This window comes from Eptatretus burgeri, chromosome 1, assembly GCF_056783735.1.
Source record: "Eptatretus burgeri isolate ZD-2024b chromosome 1, Ebu_testis_v1, whole genome shotgun sequence".
Classification (NCBI taxonomy): domain Eukaryota; kingdom Metazoa; phylum Chordata; class Myxini; order Myxiniformes; family Myxinidae; genus Eptatretus; species Eptatretus burgeri.
In genome coordinates, this window is record NC_140961.1 from 150,266,648 (window position 1) to 150,286,956 (window position 20,309).

Sequence of the window (20,309 nt, forward strand, 5' to 3'; positions counted from 1 at the left end):
GAGGGAAGAATGGGATTCAACAGAGTGAGTGAGTTTATTCCAAAGGCTGGAAAAAAGAGGAACGAAAGAGTGAAGTTGAGCAGTGATTCGTGATTTTGATAGTTTTATCAGAAGGAGGTTGTTGGCAAACCTTGAGCGCCCTGTGGAACTATTCCTTGAGCACCCATCAGCAAAGAGATAAAGAGGATTTTCCAGAGAGTCGGAGAGATCATTGATGAAAACCAGAAGAAAAAAAAAAAACAGGGCCCAGAATGCTGCCTTGCGGAACTCCAGCGAGACAGGAAGAGGGGATGAAAGACCTCCATTTCGGGCCAGGTGTTTGCTGCAACATGAGAGGAAGTCTGCGAGTCATGAGTGGAGAAGGCATTGGACACCATAGGAAGAGAGTTTGTTGAGCAAGACAGGGTGCCAGACCCTCTCAAAAGCACGTGATATGTCTCGGAATATGGCTCTGATTTCATGTCTGGCATTGAGTACCACCATCTTTTGTGAGGAGAGCAGAAGCAGCAAATCCAGGGTAGAGTGACCTGGTCTGAAACTAAATTAATGACCGGAAATCAAGCCATTGGAGTGGAGGAAGGAATTAATATCTGAAGCGATGGTGGTGGTCGTAGCCATCTTAGCTGCCGGGGTAGCAATCATTTCTTGAAGCGCGACTGTGTCGCTGATGCAGCGCCCCTCTACCAGTACACACACAGAAACTGGTACTCATTTTGCCGACCTCTGAAGGATGACAGGCTGAGTCAACCCCCTGGTGTATTAACTCAGTGGCTGACAATGCTTGAACTCAGGACCACAGGATCCCAAGCCGCCACCCTAACCACTAAGCCAACACCAGGCTCATTCTGAAGCAATGATGGATTCCATAACCTTGCTGATGATTGGGAGAAGGCTGATTGGTCTGTAGTTGCAGGGATCTGTTCTTGCACCTTTTATACAGGGCAGTAATGTTTGCTGATTTCCAAGCAGATGGCAGATGACCTTGAGCAAATATGAGGGTGAATAGAATGGAGAGAGGGGGGAGCAAGAGCAGAGGAGCAGGTTTTTAGGACACATGGGCTGATGCCGTCTGGATCGGTTGCAGAATCTGAGTCAAGGTTTGTCAGCAAGCTCTCCACTTTCTCAGAAGAAAAGTGCACAGAGTCCACGGACAGTTGGGTGTGAATGGGTGAAGTGAATACAGAAAGCGATGGGTTTCGGACACAATATTTTGATGCAATCACCAAGTTTCGGCATTCAACCTTTTCACGTGCGGTATCAGCAGTGTGGCCAAACGAGGTAAGGGAGGGAATGGAGGGGGAACATACACCAGATAACGATTTGTTTTGATGCCACCAGGATTTGGAGGAGGGAAATAGGTTTGAAAGATCAGACTTGAACTTAGAAAGATGTTGTTTTCTGGCTCTGCTGAGGTTAGTTACACACTTCTGACAAGCTTTATGGAAGGAACTGAGATTACTCTCAGTTGGGTTTCCTTTCCATGAGGCAAAGGCAAGTTTTTTCAGGACAACTGCCTCACCACAAGCTTCAGTGAACCATGGGCAGGAGGAAGGGTAAGACAAATGAAGACGAGAGGGGATAAATCTGTGCATGAGGGAGAGAAAGTTTATTTGAAAGAATTCCCAAGATGAGTTGAGTTTGGAGAAAGTAGCGATGGGAGAACAATCCAGAAGTTTGATGTTTGCTTGGAGACCCTGCCAGTCGGCTTGAGTGAAACGCCCGATTCGACCGCGGTGAGGTGGTTCTCTGATAACCGCCAGAGAGATTTCCACTTTGACAAGGATGTGGTCAGAAGAAACGATTGGAGCAGAGAAAGAACAGCATATATATATATATATATATATATATATATATATATATATATATATATATATATATATATATATATATATATATATATATATATATATATATTTTTTTTTTTTTTTTTTCAGGGAAATTTGTCAAATCTGAACCAGAAGAGATGGAGTACCATTGGTTGATATCTGGTTTGGGACGTTGACCGATTGAGTCAGTCACAATCAGTCGAAGAAGTCTTTTGCTGAAGTGCCATGACAGGTGAGAGAGGTACCCACACCGAGCCAAATGGTGTGATGACAATTGAAGTCACCACATATGAGGAAGAGAGAGTTCGGATGAGGAAATAGAAGATGGTCCTTTTTTCAGAAAATGAGGTGTAAATGGAGTCATCACTGTTTGGTGGATGGTACAGTACAAATCTAAACATGAGGTGGGAGTGGAGGGGATGCTGTAGGCAGAGGTATTCATTGGGGTCTGGGGGAGGGAATGCAGTGCATGCAGAGAGAGGATAGAGTCTTTGATGAAGAGAGCAACTCCTCCACTAGGAGGAGGCTCAAGTCTGTCATAACTGATGAGGGAATAACCAGGGAGAGACACTTGCGAGTCAGAGACGTCTTGAGGGTGGAAGGTTTCTGGTGGGCACATTATGTCTGGTTTATCAGTGGCAACCTGAAAGGAAAGATCTGTAAGGTTTGAGTTCAAGCACAGTGTAGTTGAGGTCCACACTGATAATTAAGTTGCAGGGGAGGGGACTTTGTGTTTAGGGGATGGGAGGAGAGGGGGGGTAAGGAGAGTTGTTGAAAGAGTGTGGGGGATTGCACAATAGCTCGGGGAGGGTCACCTGAGGAGGAGAAAAGGCTCTCGGGTGCTGGGGGAGAGTGGTGGGCAGGAGAGATACAGAAGGCAGTTGAGGATTTGATGAGGTGGAGTGATGAGATGGAGATGAGAGGGCTGGGGAAAGCGGCAGCTTTGTGGATGAGAGGGGGGAGCAACTTTGAGAAGGGTGAATGGTGGGAGAAGGGTGAGTGTGGAGAGTTGAGGGAGAAAGGTGAGGGGGAGGCTTGGAGGGAGAATAGTGTGATGGATGCTTTGAGAGGGAAGGGTGAGAGGGGTGAGTTGGCACTGAAGTTGGAAAAAAAAGAATGGTTGATTGAAAGCGAACATTCATAGCAATCCTGCTGTTGCTGCAAACCCAGAGCAGGAGGAACCAGGAGATTTCTCCCTCCACACTCGATTCCTCAACCCCAATCGACTCCTCTCCCCCTTTAGTCTCACTACATCCTCGCACTCATCACTACCTCCACTCCCCTCCCTCTCCCTTATCTTCCTCCCACAACCCCCCCCCCATCCAAACTCTTGCTCGTTTCCCTCCGATTCCTTTCGTCAAGTTCTCATTAATGCATTAAAGTGGTTCTTATTTACAGTTCACAGAAAGAGTAAACTATTTCAAAATGAACTCTCTCCACTCTCCACTCTCCACTCAGACAAAACCCTCAGCACACTTTTTCATCCATCCATCCATTGGGACCATACTGTGTGCAGAGTAGTTGGTGCTCCTTAAGGCCTAGGTCACATTTTCCACGGCGGCCGTGGGGTCTCCAAAATCTATGGCCACTAGCAATTATACGGCGGCCGCAGTATTTCCACGGTCACACAATGTAGCAGTCACATATGTTTTTATTTTTCGGGGAGCTGCACGGGGTATTTAGAAATTGTGGAGACCGAAAACATGGGGGTGCCGTACGGTCTTTGATTTGATGTCACACGGTGACCTTAAGGGGGCCCTGCGGCGGCCATAGAATTTTCAAGGCAGACGCAAGGCGACCGCAGGGGGACAACAGGGGGGCCCTAAGGCGAACATGCGGCCAGACGGACGGCAACGAATGGGTTAATTAATTTATTTGTTTTTACCAGTTTTTTTTCGGCTTGTCGAATTGCTACGGCGAACGTAGAAATGACAAAAGTTATAACTCCACGTTATAATTCGACGGCGATCTTACGGCCTGTAAAATATAGCCATACGGCGTCGGGCCACCCTGAGGCCACCTCAGAAACTCTGCGGACGCCGCACGTTTCTGTCAATTCACAGGGCGTATTGCAGCCGTATCCTCGCCGTAGAGCAAATGTGACTTAGGCCTGAGGTCTTAGAAATTGTGGAGACCGAAAACGTGGGGTTGCTGTACGGTCTTTGATTTGATGTCGCACGGAGACCTTAAGGGGGCCCTGCGGCGGTCATAGAATTTTCAAGGCAGACGCAAGGTAGCCTCAAGGTGCCCGCAAGGTGACCGCAGGGGGCCCTAAGGCGAACGTGCGGCCAGATGAACGGTAACGAATGGGTTAATAATTTATATTTTTTTTTCCAGTTTTTTTTTTCGGCTTGTCGAATTGCTACGGCGAACGTAGAAATGGAAAAAGTTATAACTCCGCGTTATAATTCCACGGCGACCTTACGGCCTGTAAAATATAGCCAAATGGCGTAGGGCCACCCTGAGGCCACCGCAGAAACTCTGCGGCTGCCGCACATTTCTGTCAATTCAGAGGGCGTATGGCCGCCGTATCCTTGCCGTAGAGCAAATGTGACTTAGGCCTAAGCAGTCTCCTTGGCTATACGACACAATCCTGGATGGGTTGCCACTCCGACACAGGATACCAGCAAGCTGGCACCTATTTTGCCGACCTCAGAAGTATGACAGGCATAGTCAACCCCACCCGGTACTAATTCAACAGCCAGGTGGGATTTGAACTCATGTTTCCTTGGATCCCAAGCCCACCACCCCAACCATTAAGCCAACACTAGGCATAACACACTTTTCTTCATGTAAATACTCTCCTTGACTCCCTCAAGATCTTCCTCAACTCCATTGTGCTCTTCCTCAACTCCATTGTGCTCTTCCTTGACACCCTCATGCTCTTTCACCAAGCCCTGAGGATCTTTCTTTCCTTCCGCCACAGAGCAATTGGGCAGCTCAATGCAACTATGATGTCAAGCACTTGCACGCCAAACCAACTGAAGCATGACGTAAACTTCATCACATTAAAAAGCATACCGATATTTAATGTAAGATGCAACAAAGAAAATCACAGAGAGTGAAAAGCTCCCATTAAAAAGCAATTACTGAATAATTACAAGGCACGATAATATCAAATGAGTGTTGAACGGAATATATCATGTGGCATATAAAATAAAAAAACTTCTTCAAAAACAAGCTCAAATGAGATAAGATCATCATCCTCTTAATGATGACGTCATAAAAACGAATATGACGTCATTGTGATGTATCAGGTTTGCGATAAATTATCTGTGCTATTGCCCGGCTTGATTCCCACAAACAAAATTCAAACAGCTTGCATAGTTTCGGAGATAATAGTATAGGCGATTTCCATTAGCTGCGATATTATGACGTCAACTTTTTTTTCTCGGAATAATTTTTCAAAATCGGAGATGGTTACTGCCTGCGCGTGGGCTTTCTGCATATACATGGCAAGTTTCACGAAGATCCGATGAAAACTCTGGGTTGTGAAATAAAAAATGTCAAAAAATAGGAATGACGGCATAAAAATTTATATGACGTCATAGTGATTTATCATATGCGCGCTAATTCATCTCTGATAATGCCCTGTTCGATTCCCACAAACAGAATTCTAAAGCAGCCCAAGTTTCGGAGATAATTTTTTAGGTGTTTTCCATTAGCGGAGATATTTTGACGTCATAACTTTTTTATAGGAGGAATTTTCAAAATAGGAGATGGTTACTGTCTGTGCAGGGTATTTTTACATATGTATGCCAAGTTTCAGGAAGTTTCGATGAAAACTGTATGCTGTGAAACAAAAAAGTCCACAAGAAGAAGATGAAGAACAACAACGTGAGTAAGACTTAGAGATCCTCTACGAGGATCGAAAAATTGGTGTGCGATCAACAACATGCAGACGAAGGATGGAAAAGAGGAATTATTTTCAAACTCATGATGGAAGTCTGTCTCAGGTCCTTCAATGCAAAAAAAAAACCCATGCTCATGCACTCTGTTCTTCAGAAGAATCAAATTCCGAATCCACCACTCCCACCATTTCTGGTCTACTTCTCTGGCCAACACCTGAAGAGGTGCAGTCAGTCATGCCCCAACGACTCACAATCTGTCTTGGGGAGATCACAACACCACACTGGATTTTAAGGTTGTGTGATGACTCAGAACTTTTATCAGAGTGATGTCCATTCTGAGCAACTAAAATTGCACACTGTATTTTGGTTTCTTCAGAAGTTTCAGGGCATATGTGTCCCACTTTGGCCTGTTACAGCTGCTTACCATCTTGCTTCCATTTCTGAACAAGGAGCTTATGTTTGTAATTATGTATTGTCATGTTCAGGTGAGTTAACACTTACGCTGGATGGATGAGCCAAACTGGCATTTTACTCCATCAGATGACTTTCCAAATTGATGGAAGAGAACATGCGCATGGGTCGTGAGGAGACGCATGCAAACCTTACAGATTTTAAACCAACATGTTTATTTCCCAAACCAAAAATAATAAAAAACAGGAATGATTGATTGTGAGTAGATGACGGTGGGTTGGGAGGGAAGAAGTGGAATGCAAGTAATAAATAATTACATACAATGAGAATAAAAAATGAATCTAAAGGAATCTGAGTCAACACACACCACACTCAGTCACTGATGGGAGGGGGACAAAAAACGGGGGTCTCAGCTCTGTCAGCAGCAGGGATGAGCAGGCAATAAGGAGGGATGAGGAGGTCGATTATGAGGTGCGCAGATGATGGGGAGACAAAGACCAGGACGATGAGATGAAGGTTCATGGGAAGGTCGATGAAATGGGCACAGGGCAAAGAGAGGCAGGCAGGCAGGATGACCTCCTCAGAACTTTCCTCACTCTATTTCTCCTCAGAACAACCCTTTTCTCTGTTGTCCTCAAAACGAATTGCTGCATTATCCATCGTCTCCAACACTAACCAACTGCCCGATGAGCTCCATCCTCTTCTTCTGGGGCAATGCTCCACCCCTAAAAAAAGCGATCGATAGCTCTGTCCCCTGGGAGGTGTAAAACATTCCTCCCCTTGCTCTTGTGCCGAGTCTCCTGGTGCACCAATGTAAAGGTTGACAGAGAGGTTTTACACACAATTTCCTCACCATAATCCCTAATTATGACTATGCACCGCCCCTCTATGTCGCACATGTAAATAAGACAATTAAGATTCTGCTTCCCTACTTATACATCAAATGGCTTACTACTCGTACACAGACCATGCTACTCGATACATTCCTATCTGCTCTCTGGTAACATCTACACCCCACAAACGTAACAAATTAATAGTGTTAAAGTTGAATTTTCTCATGGGTTCTTTCTAAAGTGGGAAAATGGGATGGATCGAGGTGAGATGGCATGGGGGGGGGGGGAGGGAGTGGGGTCTGACCAAGTGTTACACAATTATTTTAGGGGCTCTTTGATCAATAATTTTGGTGCTTTGTTTGAATGGGATAGGGTTATTTCAAAAATTGTCAAAAATACGCTTTATGTAATATATTAATCAGCCAGAGCTACATGCAAAGCACATGACTAATCTAATGCTTTTCACTCAACCATTTGTCCAAAACAAACTTCAATAAGTCATTTGCGATGATAAACCAACTCAATAAAGTAAATCTCTTCTTACTTTTACATCTTTCAGACAGTTAATCAACACAGTTATTGGGGCACTTTTATCAATCTCGACGCTTGGAAACTTGATTTATTTGTTGATTATTTGCAGGTAATTCAGAGCTCTTCCAATGAGCATCATTTTTAACAGATAATAATGTTATGGGATGTCAACTTGATCTGAAATCGAATTGCTTCATGCTGCAGATTCTCAGGGATGTTACCGCTGCCCTCGTGGCTTTTGGTCAAATGAACTACAGGATTCCTGCTTCCAAATGCCTGAAGAGTTCTTAGCCTTTTCTGATGCTCTTGCTATTGTTCTACTCATTTTAGCAATGATTGGAGGCCTTGTGGTTGTTGGAGTTACACTGTTGATGATTACTCATCGATATGTATCAATCGTGAGTGGAATGAATCACACTATAAATGTGATCCAGCTGCTCATACTTGCAGCATCTCTTGCCAGTTGTGCAGCCTTTGTTGGGCGACCGACACATTATTCTTGCCAATTACGAGCCCCGCTGGTCATTAGCTGTGTTTCTCTATCTATAGCCTGTACTTTGTACAATATTATTCAATTATCTGTAGTAAATAAAGGTGGGTTGATATTTTGACAAATTTAGAAATGGATAAATTCACATTTGTTCTATATTTATTTAAATACTGTGATGTATAATTCTTTACATTGTCTTTGTTTTCTTTCAAATGTAGCAAAATTCTCAATAGTTTGTGCAGATAAATTGCTTAGGCATCCACCAGTGGTTTTGGGGTTCTGCGGTTGCCTACAGGCTGTTTTTTGCATTCTTATGATCTACTTTGGTAATCCAAAGCCGGTGGATAATGCTGAAGCCCGCGTTGGCATCGTTATTGTGGAATGCATTTGGACTTCAGCAATATGGGCTATCCTCTCTCTCGTGTATGTTGCAATCCTGGTGATTGCTTGTTTATGCTTGGCATACAAGAGTTTTCAATTTCCATCGGAGTTTCAGGAACCGAAGTTGATTACCTACAACATGATGTTCTGTTTCATTGTATTCCTGGCCTTTGTGCCTGCCTACAGCAGTACACAAGGGAAGTTTGCCACTGCAATAGAAATTTGTGCTGTAATTGCAATTTCATATAGCTTTCTGGGCTGTGCTTTCTTTCCAAAATGCTATGTAATTCTTTGCAAGATGCATAAGGTGTAAAAATGAATATTTATCTCAGGTGATGGAATAACACTGGTGTGTTGATATGCTATTCAATTGTTTTAGCTACATGTCTCACTTTCCCTAGTAAGTTACCTACTCTACACTTTCATCATATTTGGTTTCTTGCCTTTTCTGGAATCTCACACAAAACTATATTTACCTTAGATGTGCTCAGACAGGTCAAAATCCAGTGTTCAAGAGATAGGCATGGTATAAGAGCATATGGGTAAAGTACTGGACTGACACAACTGGATTTTTGAAAGAGAACATCTGATGTAATCATCTGACATTGTTCCAAGTATCTATCAGACTGCAAGGACTAAACTCTCAATTAACAATAAATTGAGGAACAAATTGCTTTAATCTCTGATTTCTTCCCCATCCCCTCATCACCTCATCTACATAACCTCCAAATATGAGGCACGAATAAAGATCCTGTTGGGTGGGTGTGGAGAGGAACAAGACACACATGAAAAATTGTTGTTTAGGATATTGTAAAATTGAGAGGGTTAAAGAGTAACAATGTGGATATCATGTTTGAGGGATAGACAGATCACCAAATGAAGAAAGACAGGGTGAAGGAGAAAGTAAGTAATGGAAACAAAGGATTAACCTGACAATTCTCACATGGAAATACATATCCTTTTGTTTTTCTCTAATCTCTGGACATATCCAACTGCACTTCCAATCATACACTGTCAAAACAACTCAAACTGAAAACCTGTTCAATACCTTGCAAGGTCCCACAATATATTTGTTTTTATCAAGTAAAACAATTTTTTCTATGTTACCTTTTTATCAAAAAATTCACAGATCCTACCAGAGGCTATATACTCTTCCTAATTTAATGTGGAGTTGTGTTGAGGCTTTTCTTCCGATATCCTCATTATATTAAATTACAAAAAAATTTGAAACATTTTCCCAAAAATATTTCACAACAATTCCTCATTACGAAGAATATCGTATGATTTAGAAATTGCAAACTCCTGTCCACTGTTGTACAGATGTCTGTTCAACTTTGTGAGGAGTCTGTTGTCATTGTTTCATCAAAGGTCACACAAATATGTACTTTTAGAAGTCAGAAACCAAAACATAGACGAAAACCTGGTAAATATCCATAAGCAAACACAAACGTGACGAATTTAGTTCTTCAGTGTATATGATTACATACTCCTCATCCCTGTGTTTGTCTCTCAACAACTGATGTTTTCCACATTTATTCATAAGGTCCTGTCTTAATTATCCCCATATTTCTTTGTCGATAAACCGTTTTTTGAAGCATTTTTTCCTCCGATGCAACCCACCTCCAGTTTCAAATTTGTTTGAACAAACCTTGGGGAATTGTAAATGAGATTTAAAACACAGAAACTTGAGATTGTTTTGGCATCCGCAGATGGTCTGAGACTATTTGTTTCATACGGTCTGTGTTAACAGTCATCTGACGTGAAAACTCTTTCATCTCCCCAATCCAACAAACTATTCCACTTTTAATCCCACTCCTGGAACCAGTTGTCATACCAGAAAGGTCCTATATTACAGATCATCTGAGCTGATGAAAACTAATTTCACATATTAAATAATTTTCAATTGTTATTGTGTTTTCTTGTTTGATTACTTCAATAAATTATAATCATTTACTGTACAAAAATTCACATCCTATTTCCTGCATATTTTATTTGTGTGAAGTGGATGATCCAAACACATGATAATAAAATATGTACTGTGATACTCTGGTTTACGTCGCACCTTTGTATGTCGTTTCACAAATACATTGTCACATTATTAATTCTAATTACCGATATTTGTTGTCTCAACTCAAACTTAACTCATTTTAAAAGCCATGCCTTTTATTCTCTAGTGTTTTCAGAACTTACAAGACTGATGATAAAGATTCCAAAATGCATCGCCAAAGTAACAAATCGGGAAATTGCAAAATCTATATTGTTTAGCCTTTATTATTTTGATTTGAGTTGTCAAGAACTAATTTGCTCATAAAATTTTAATTCATGCTTCATTGGTATTCCAGAAATATATCCATCTATAAATAATAGGTAGAGGAGAGAAAATTGCTATGAAGCCGATGACAGTAAAAACCTATTATTAAGATGCCAATTTACTGTATTCTTCTGAAGCACCTTGAAAAACCTCTGAAAATATCGACACAGATCTGGCAGATGCTTTGAATAGGCAGTCCCAATGGGGGACAGGGTGCATCAGGTTTAGCAGTGAATGTATTAAATCATATCGCTCAATGAAGCTCCTTAGTTTTGGCATGTTCTCAAATTTTTTATTCACGCAATATAATTCTGCAAACAGTGGAAAAAGGAAGGTTTAATGCTTTGGAAATTTCACCTTTTCTTGTGTATGCATGGAGAACGAGGGTACATAGCCTTGCTTGCTTAAACTAAATAGGTATATCGGCTTAGATATAAGACTAGTTATTTATTTAAATTATCAGATTTCACAACTGATTTCGATACTTATTTAGTCCGGACGATAATTGGTCCTCAAAACCGAGATAATAATTCAATGATATACTTTAATTACCCCATGAGAGTAGATCATGGATGAAGGTATCATACGATGCATGAAATCGCTCCGAGCTCCTGATTTGAAAATTGCAGTACTTACAAAAGCGATGTACACAGCGATTCATAGTGACAGCATTTGATATGAGTGACAAAAGTGAACAAAAATACTTTATCGTTTGGAAATCATTGCTGCATGTTCCAAGTCAAGTCATGGTTGAGGAGGAAAAAACATGGCAGCTTCAGACCCCAGCAAGGTTACCCAGAAAATGCCTTAAGACCCAAGAGAGTGTGGTGGCCGAGGATCACCTGATGAAGGATATAATTAAATATATCCTGAGCAGAAGACAGTGGAACACAGAAAGACCACCAACCTGACTGCAGTGAGAGATTTAAAGACTCAGCCTCATTTTACCAATGATCCTAAATGCAGTGGTTTCCACAGTGTGAATCAGGCAAAGGGGAGTGGTAGGAGCATCAGTCGAGAGGGGGGGGGGGGGAGAATCACTCCATCAGGCTGCAGACAAAAAGCTTTTTACATGTTCAGCATCTCAGGTGTGCCAAGGAAGGACTTTGCACAACAGAGGATGCCGAGTCAGCGAATGACTTTGGAGGACAGCTTGGAAATGAGGCTTTCCCTGGAAACATAAAGGCAGAAAGTGAGTCACAGAAGCTTGAATGAAAGGACTTCTTCAAGAGTATTGTTGTGAAGTAGATGGGGTAGGGTGGGTTGGGTTCAGATGGTCTCTTAAGAGAGATATAGTGAGAGTGTGAGATTTGTCAGAGTTGAAAGACATGTTTCACATGTTTGACCAGCTTGTGATTTTATCCAGATCTGCAGAGAGTGAAGAGGCTGCTGGTTGATGATCTGAGGTTTGGCAGATGGTAGACAGAAGGTGGAGTCATCAGTGAATCGATAAAGAGGATTTTCCAGAGAGTCAGAGAGATCATTGATGAAAACCAGAAAATAACAGGGCCCAGAACACTGCCTTGAGGAGCTCCAACCTGGAGGAAGAGTGGATGAGAGACCTCCATTTTGGGCCACATTTTGGCTGCGTCCGGAGAGGAAGCCTGCTAGCCATGAGCCCGGCTGCTCGAAGTCCCTGCATTTCGGCCTGAGTGCAATGCCAGACTCGACGGTGCTGAGGGCGTTCTCTAATAACAGCCAGAGAGATGTCTACTTTGACAAGCATGTGGTCGGATGAACCGACTGGAGCGGAGAAAGAACAGCAGATATTTTCAGGGAAATTGGTAAAAATTAGATCCAGAAGAGATGGAGTCAAAATAAGATCCAGAAGAGATGAAGAGATGGTTGAGATCTGGGTCGGGAAGTTGACCAATTGAGTCAGTCCCAAAGAGTCACAGGAGTCTTTTGCTGAAATGCCATGCTAGGTGAGAGAGGTACGCACACTCAGCCCACTGACATGATGACAGTTCAAGTCAGCACATATGAGGAAGAGAGTGTTTAGATGAGAGAATCGAAGTTGGTTCATGTTTTTGGAGAGTGAGATGTAAATGGAGTCATCACTGTTCGGTGGATGGTACAGCACACATCTTAACATGAGGTGGGAGTTGAGGGCAATCTATTGCCAGAGGTATTCCTGGGGGTGTTAGGGAGAGAGGGCAGTGCAGGGTGAGTGAGGAATAGAGCCTATAAAGTATATTAGTAGAGACGAGCAAATACAACCCTTCACTTCACTGATGGGGACAATAAGAGGAGTAGAGGATAAATGGGGTTTCTAAGGCATCCATGCAAATGAATGGGGAAAAGGGGGAAAACTCTGAATTAACCCTGGAAAAACCCAAAAGTGGAGACTGATGCCTCCCCCTCCCATGCAAGTGAATAGGGGAAACTCTCTGACTTGAGGCCCATCAGGTCAAAACATGAGAATGATTTTCTCCCTCTCCCATACAAGCTCATGGTAAATTTAGACTGATTTCCCCCATTCAAAGTAATGTTAAATTGAGACTGATTCCCCACCCCCCCCCCCTCTGTCTCTCTGAATTGAGGCCCATCATGTCAAAATAGGATACTGATCTCTGCCCCATTGAGCACATGTTAAACTGAGACTTACTGATTACCTTTTATATTTTCATTCCATTCAAAGAGTCAAGTATATTCACTTAATCAGAGAGACATAAAGAGAGACATCACCATAGACATCACCATTTTTGATCACCATCGAGTATATTGACTTTATCTCTTCAAGCACGAAAAAAAAAGCTATTCCCCATTCAGTTTCTGAAAATGCAGGAGTGTTTTTTTAGAGCACAGTCAGGCTGTCTCGTCCGAACCAAGCCAAAAAAATTCCGAAGTCATCTCCTATGTGGGAACACACCCTGGAAAATCCATTGTTTTGTAATCTCCCATTACGTCATTACGTGAGTATATAAACCAACTTGTGTGCCCAGCATGTTTCATTCAGAGAATGCAGCATTCTGATTCTTATGAAAACCTTACGGATCAATGCTTTTCACAAGATGAGAGGTGAGAATTCTCAACCCAATTTATTATTTATTGTTAAAATCAGAATTAAATCACAGTAAGACCAATAATTATTGCATGCGTTTTTCTCATAGGTTATCTCCAATAAGGGTTTCGTTGATTACGGATGTGGAAAACAAATTATCTGAATTACATGACGAATGGATAAAAATAAACGACTTTATTCAAGAGATTCGAATTTTCAGAAGAGAAATGAAGGAATTACTATCATGTCCTCTAATCTTGAAAGACTCGACTTCAACATGAGAAACACACACGTGCGTGTGTGTGTGTGTGTGTGTGTGTGTGTGTGTGTGTGTGTGTGTGTGTGTATGCGTGCGTGCGTGCGTGCGTGTATGTGTGTGTTTGTCTCTGTCGATCTCTTTGTCTCTGTCTATATATATATATATGTCTCTCTGTCCATTTGTCTTTCTCTATCTGTCTATCTGTCTGTCTATCTGTCTCTGTGTGTCTTTGTATCTGTCTCTCTATCTGTCTGTTGGGATTCGCTAGATATCCCTTATTGTTGGGTTTTCCGTGTGTGTGTGTGTGTGTGTGTGTGTGTGTGTGTGTGTGTGTGTGTGTGTGTGTGTGTGTGTGTGTGTGTGTGTGTGTGTGTGTGTGTGTGTATGTGTGTCTGAAACGCGAGGCTCCACAGCACAAACCAGCAAACCGATTTAGATGAAACTTGGTGGTAAGGTGCCATATGAGCTGGGAGTTATGCGCGTTTGAGTTTTGGTGCTAAGCAACCAACCTTTGCTATGCATCAGCCGAAAAACCGCGTTCACTATTTTCAATACTTGTCCAACAGTTTTGAATGTGGAGAAACGAAACTTAAGAATTAAACACTTCGAGATATGAAGAAAATTTTACTTGAACCGATTTTTGATTTAGGTTTTATTTTTCAAATGGTAGTCCTTCAAAAATAGGGTGTCTATTTACCGTCATTTTTTATGAGGAGTATCAGTTGGTATCCAGTGTCGTATCCAACGCTTCGATCCTAGTGGTTCCCTCGTCGCCTACCGGCTTGTCTATATGTCTCTCTGTCCATTTGTCTCTGTCTGTCTACCTGTCTCTCTCTGCTTGTCTTGTCTGTCTGTCTATCCCTTTGTCTATATCTCCCTTGAGTGATAACTCATGATTATATTTTATTTTTGATTTTTCAGTTTAAACACCTGTCTGGATGAACCAAGCACACAAGTCAATCGTCTGCAGGAATCTGACCTGACACTCAAGACATCTGAGGCAGACTGCTGGAAAAGATCATCTATTTTTATAACTGAATGTTCAATATTTTCAATTTTGTTTAATTTATATGCTTTCCTTATAATTATCTGATTTTTAATTGCACGAAAAGAATAAAGGTGTAAAAGGAGGGGTTGGGGGGGGTTAGGTGCGTTCCACCATACGACCCATTACCCACTCATCCCACCCCCTCCCCTCCCCGTGTGTGTGGGGAAGGGTGGGCGTGGGATGAGGGGGGTGGTGGGTCAAAGGTGGGGGGCGCACAGGGGGGAATGAGGGGTGGATGGGGTTTGTGTGGGTGGGGCTGCTCTGGGTGGGGTTTGTGTGGGTGGGGTTTGTATGGGTGACGTTAATGTGGGTGGGGTTTGTGTGGGCTGGGTTTGTGTGGGTGGGGCTTCTGTGGGTGGGGTTTGTGTGGGTGAGGCTTGTGTGGGTGGGGTTTGTGTGGGTGGGGTATGGGTGGATGGGTGGGTGGATGGGTGGATGGGTGGATGGGTGGATGTGTGGGTGGGTGGATGGGTGGATGGGTGGATGTGTGGATGGGTGGATGTGTGGGTGGAGCTTGTGTGGATGTGTGGAGCAAATATTTTTTAATTAAATATACTAATTTGTGTGTGGGGAACTAATTTAATATTAATGTGTGTGGGGAACTAATTAAATAATTAACTCATCACTAATTATGTGAATATGATGAATGTTGCTTTTGTGTGTGGAGCTTGTGTGGGGTGGGCTTTATATGTGTGGAGCTTGTGTCGATGGGAGGAGCTTGTGTGGCTGTGGATGGTGTAAGCGGGGATTGTGCGGGTGGTGTTTGTGTGGGGGGAGTCAAAAAGTGGTCGAGTTAAAAAAATTGGCAGATTCCCCCCAAAAAATTTATTAATTCATCTTTGTCTTTTGGAATTCATGTGAATAAAATGAACCTAAAATCTCTTCCCCTTCCAAATCATATACCTTATAAGTCCAAGGAACCGTATCTATTACATCAACAATTTTAAAAAGTTATTTTGTCCATCGTTCAGTAAAACCCTTTTCAAAATGAGATTTCCACCTATATATTCTGACAATATCACCAACTTTGAACTTAGGTTTTCTGACATTAATCTCTTTTTCATATTTTAATTTTGTAAATGTTTGTGACGGTTTCATATTCGTTGATGTGTGAATCCTGTCATGATACTTATCCACAATATCCTGAATAAAAGATGACCATTGTTGAGAACCGAGTTGAGTGAATTTTTTATATAGACTCTCTTTTAAAGTGTGATTGAAGCGTTCAATAACAATAGCTTTTCCTTCATTAAAGGTACTGTATAATGTAATGCTGTTATTTTTTGGAAAATTCATAAATGTCTCGTTATAGAACCCTTTACGCTCATCAGTCCACAATTTTTTAGGTTTTCTCTTATTTTTATTAAATATTTGTTGAAAGGCTAACATAAGAGTATTACCTGTTTTGTTTTTTAAAGGGAAAACCCACGCATATATACTCCTCAAATCAATAGCGGTTAAAGATTACTTGCCCCCTTATCATGATTGAGTTAAATAAAATCAGCGGACCAGATATAATCAACTTCCTTGGAATAAACCTTCCTTCTATAAATCTTTGTGAATATGATTAGTGATTTGTGATTGGCTTTGTGATTAGCTGATGTAATTCATCAGCTAATTGTTCTTCAGTCTTCATGGCATCATTAGAGCCTATAAGTTTTTGGAATTTCCAATCCCAAGTTTCAATTTAGTACTGATCATCCTCTTTACGATGAACCTATCAACTTTTGCACTCAAGGTTGGATTTTGTATCAGAGACAAATTCTACATTTCTCTATCCGCTTCATGCTTTTTTTCAAAAGTTGTGGTATTCCCATAATCAATATTGTGCCTCATGCACACTTCATCAACCCTATTTATGGGTTTACTCCATGGTTTAGGATTGTCTGCCTCATCTAATCTTTTATCCAAGTTTGTTCCTGGACCACAGAAAGAATACCCTGGTAGATGTAATTCCCCTGGTATTCCAGTAGTTGTAAATTTACTTCCTGATAAAAACTTTTGTATGTCTCCTCCGTGGTTGTGTTTGGAGATAAATTTAGTCTTTTTTGAGCCACACACCATGCATGTACCTTTATGTTTAATCCTATTATTTTTACTTTTAAAATATGAGATATTTTTAGTATTACTTTTTCTTTTTACATTTGCGACAATAACTCATTTATTAAAGAGAAAAATTCCCAGAGTGCAAAAACCTTTTTAGTTTCCAACATGCACGTTTGAATCTTAATTTTTAAAACATCAATAATCCTCAAAAATGTCTTCACTCGCTCCTCCATTTGGTTAAGAAAATAATGAAAAACTTTAATAAAAGTCAATCACACCAACATCATCAATAATATAATCTTTATCCCCACTTTCTCGTTTATATCTTCTCCCTGAAAACGATGTTAATCGTCTTGACGAAAATATTTCCAATAGACTTTCAATTCTTTCTTTTCCTCCTTGGTGTGTTGAGATTGATTTATTTTCTGGAATACCCCCAATGTTTTATTAATCTCACTGGTTTCCATATTTTTACATATATTTATTCTCTCTTTCCTCCCTCTCCTTGTATCTATTCTCTCTTTCCACCTTCTCTCTCTTCTCCCTTTCCTCCTTCTCTCTCTTCTCTCTTTCCTCCTTCTCTCTCTTCTGTCTTTACTCCTTCTCTCCATTCTCCCTCTCATCCTTCTCTCTCTTCTCTCTTTCCTCCTTCTCTCTCTTCTCTCTTTCCTGCTCCTCTCTCTTCCCCTTTTCCTCCTTGTCTCAGTTTCTTGAACTCCTTCCTCGTCCCTGACTATCCTTGAATCACGTACACACAATAGAATATCATACATATATTCATCAGGATTTCTTGTTATCCTGTATCCAAAATACATATTTTTTTACAACAGGAAACCAATAAAATTTCTTCTGAATTTCGAAAAGAGCCTTGCGTTTTCTTAACTTCATGTTTTTTTCATTATTGAACATTTTAATTAAATCCAAAGTTGTTGGTTTATAAACATCAGTATAAAACCAACCTTTTATTGAAAATACCTCATTCTTATGTTGTAGAACACATTTATTAAAACACCGAAAACCTTTTTTTTCAATGTATGCTTGGACACAGAAATGATAATTTTCTTGAAGCCTCCTTGCTGTCATTTATGTATTAGATATATATATGACATATTAATATTATGACAGGAAATGCCTCCCCATATTCCCATAGTTAAATCCTTTTGAATTTCCTTACTTATTATATATAATTCTGTTTTTTTCTGTTTTCATGATATAAACTATGGCATAACCATAATTAAATTTACCCTTATTAAATTATTTTTTTGTTGTTTGCTAATCGTGCTTCACAGAAAACGAATTCTCAGCACCAAGTGAATAATATTCTTCCTTACCAGACTGATTTAATTGTTCCAGGTCTTCTAGGTCAATTTTAAATGACTAATTATATCCTAAATCACTCATATCATACCCCCATTGTTCTATTCTCATACAAACGATACACACTTCTTATTTTAAAAAAATTATATGAATTGGAACTGAGAATTCTGCATGACATGGAGATAAAATCAACACTTCTGTATCTTTGGAATACACAGCTGTTGCACTTAAGCATATGTATTGTGATAAATCACTTAATCTCACCAAGTCATTCGCGTCAGTCAGGCTTGGATAATTTATTAATTTATAAGCATTTTTAATATTAATATTTTATGTTATACTATATTTCTGTCGTTCAGCCTGTGCCTTTGTGTAATAATTTGATAAATCAATATCCAGTTCTTGGGATACACCAGAGATAGAACTACCTTTACCAACATAAGTCATTTATATTAGTTGAAATAACAGATACAGATGTAATTGACCACAACACTTGGAATTTAATTGTTGGACTTGAAATGTTTGATAAACACCATTCTGTAATAAGTTTATAACTTCAACAGGTGGTGGAAAACCAAAACTATCAAAAGAATATTTGTCTTAACGATTAAAAATACAAACCCAATGAGAACCGTTCCCATTATTATCTTCTAAGTTCATAATAATATTCTTTGTATGTTAAGACAGGTTTGCTAATTCATGTGTCATACATAAAACCACATTATTAATTTTTAATTTCTAACAATATTTGACAAGTTGTAAATTTGATGTTGTATTCTTTCCAAATTCTTTAAACCAATCATCAATGCTCATTTATTTATCAGAAAGATATAATCAATTACCACTTTTAGTTAATTTTACACCTGCTTGTGCAATAGAAGAAAGCATATCTCCAACTAACAGTCTCACTTTTAACAGCAGACTTTCAAGTTTTTCAGCAAAATCTACAATTACACCACTTCCACTAATTTGTTTCTCCAACTCTTTGTTATGTCTTTCCAATTATTTTTGAGCCTGGAGTTGAGCCTTCCTTTCGTTGGAAGTTTTCACCGCTGCTGAAATACCACCCGTCAATGCTCCAGCCACACTTAAACCAGCAAATGAAGGAAGTAAAATGGGAGAAATCTTCCACTCGTCTCTCTTATTGAATATTTATTCAACATTGGTTTTGACATTTTAATTTAATGTGAGCCAGTATCGTTCAAGATTTTCACCTGTTCTCTTGTGAGCAAAACATCAATTCTTACTGCTCCATTTCTCTGAATTGTATTAACGTTAACCATTCAAGGCTTTTGATTTTGACACAAGATAATCATTTATGAAGATTGATTTGATTAACATATACGCCAGTTGGTACTTTTCCACTCATTTCCTTGATAAAAAAAAATTACGTGAGACTAATCATAACACCATTATCTGTATTAATCTGTAATTGTTTCTTCCAAAAGCAAACAATATGTATCAACTTCTTCACTCTCTCCTCTTTCAATGTGTAGGGAAGTATCCACTCAATTAGACTTTATAGTTTCCTTTTGAACATTGAGGTCAAACACATAGATTGTATACAAAGTTTTAAATGCTGCCATATCCAAAATAGGTTCTTTTTTTCCATTGCTTCCACACACCTTTTGGTAAGACATGTATGCTTCAGCATAATCATTTTTTCCCAATTAATTTTCAATCTATCTCTTGGATAAAATTTTCTATCTCGAGAAACAAGTTGTTTCACCTTTGAATTATCAATCAATGCATTATTCTTATCAGTAGCAGTATCACAATCTGTTTTTAAAAATGATCCATAGATATCGTGGCTTTCCTTCCAGAACACCCAAATTCCACATGCAAGTGGTTTGATTCAGTTTAATGTGTTGACATCTTCTTTTAATGTATGATACACTGAGTGGTTTCTTTTAGTTAAGTCTTCTATTCAACATCTCTTCTGTTTTAAGATTAGGAGTATACTCACTATTATACCAACTCATTTCATCAATTACAAATTCA

The 20,309-nt window shown here is 40.1% G+C and overlaps 1 protein-coding gene across 4 annotated transcripts in view; it reads left to right on the forward strand.

The window, feature by feature from the left end:
* LOC147035740 (extracellular calcium-sensing receptor-like) overlaps positions 1–15,000 on the forward strand; it is a 53,354-nt gene extending 38,354 nt beyond the window's left edge. Inside the window, exons 7-8 of one of the 4 annotated variants that reach the window (XM_085847147.1) lie at positions 7,783–8,046; positions 8,161–10,458. In XM_085847147.1, coding sequence (XP_085703273.1) covers positions 7,783–8,046; positions 8,161–8,636 — 740 coding nt within the window. In that variant the 3' untranslated portion in view covers positions 8,637–10,458. Of the gene's footprint in view, positions 1–7,561; positions 8,047–8,160; positions 10,459–14,818 lie in introns of those variants that run through there. The other 3 variants (XM_085847142.1, XM_085847166.1, XM_085847156.1) reach the window with 3 other exon arrangements.
* Positions 15,001–20,309: the final 5,309 nt, after the last annotated feature.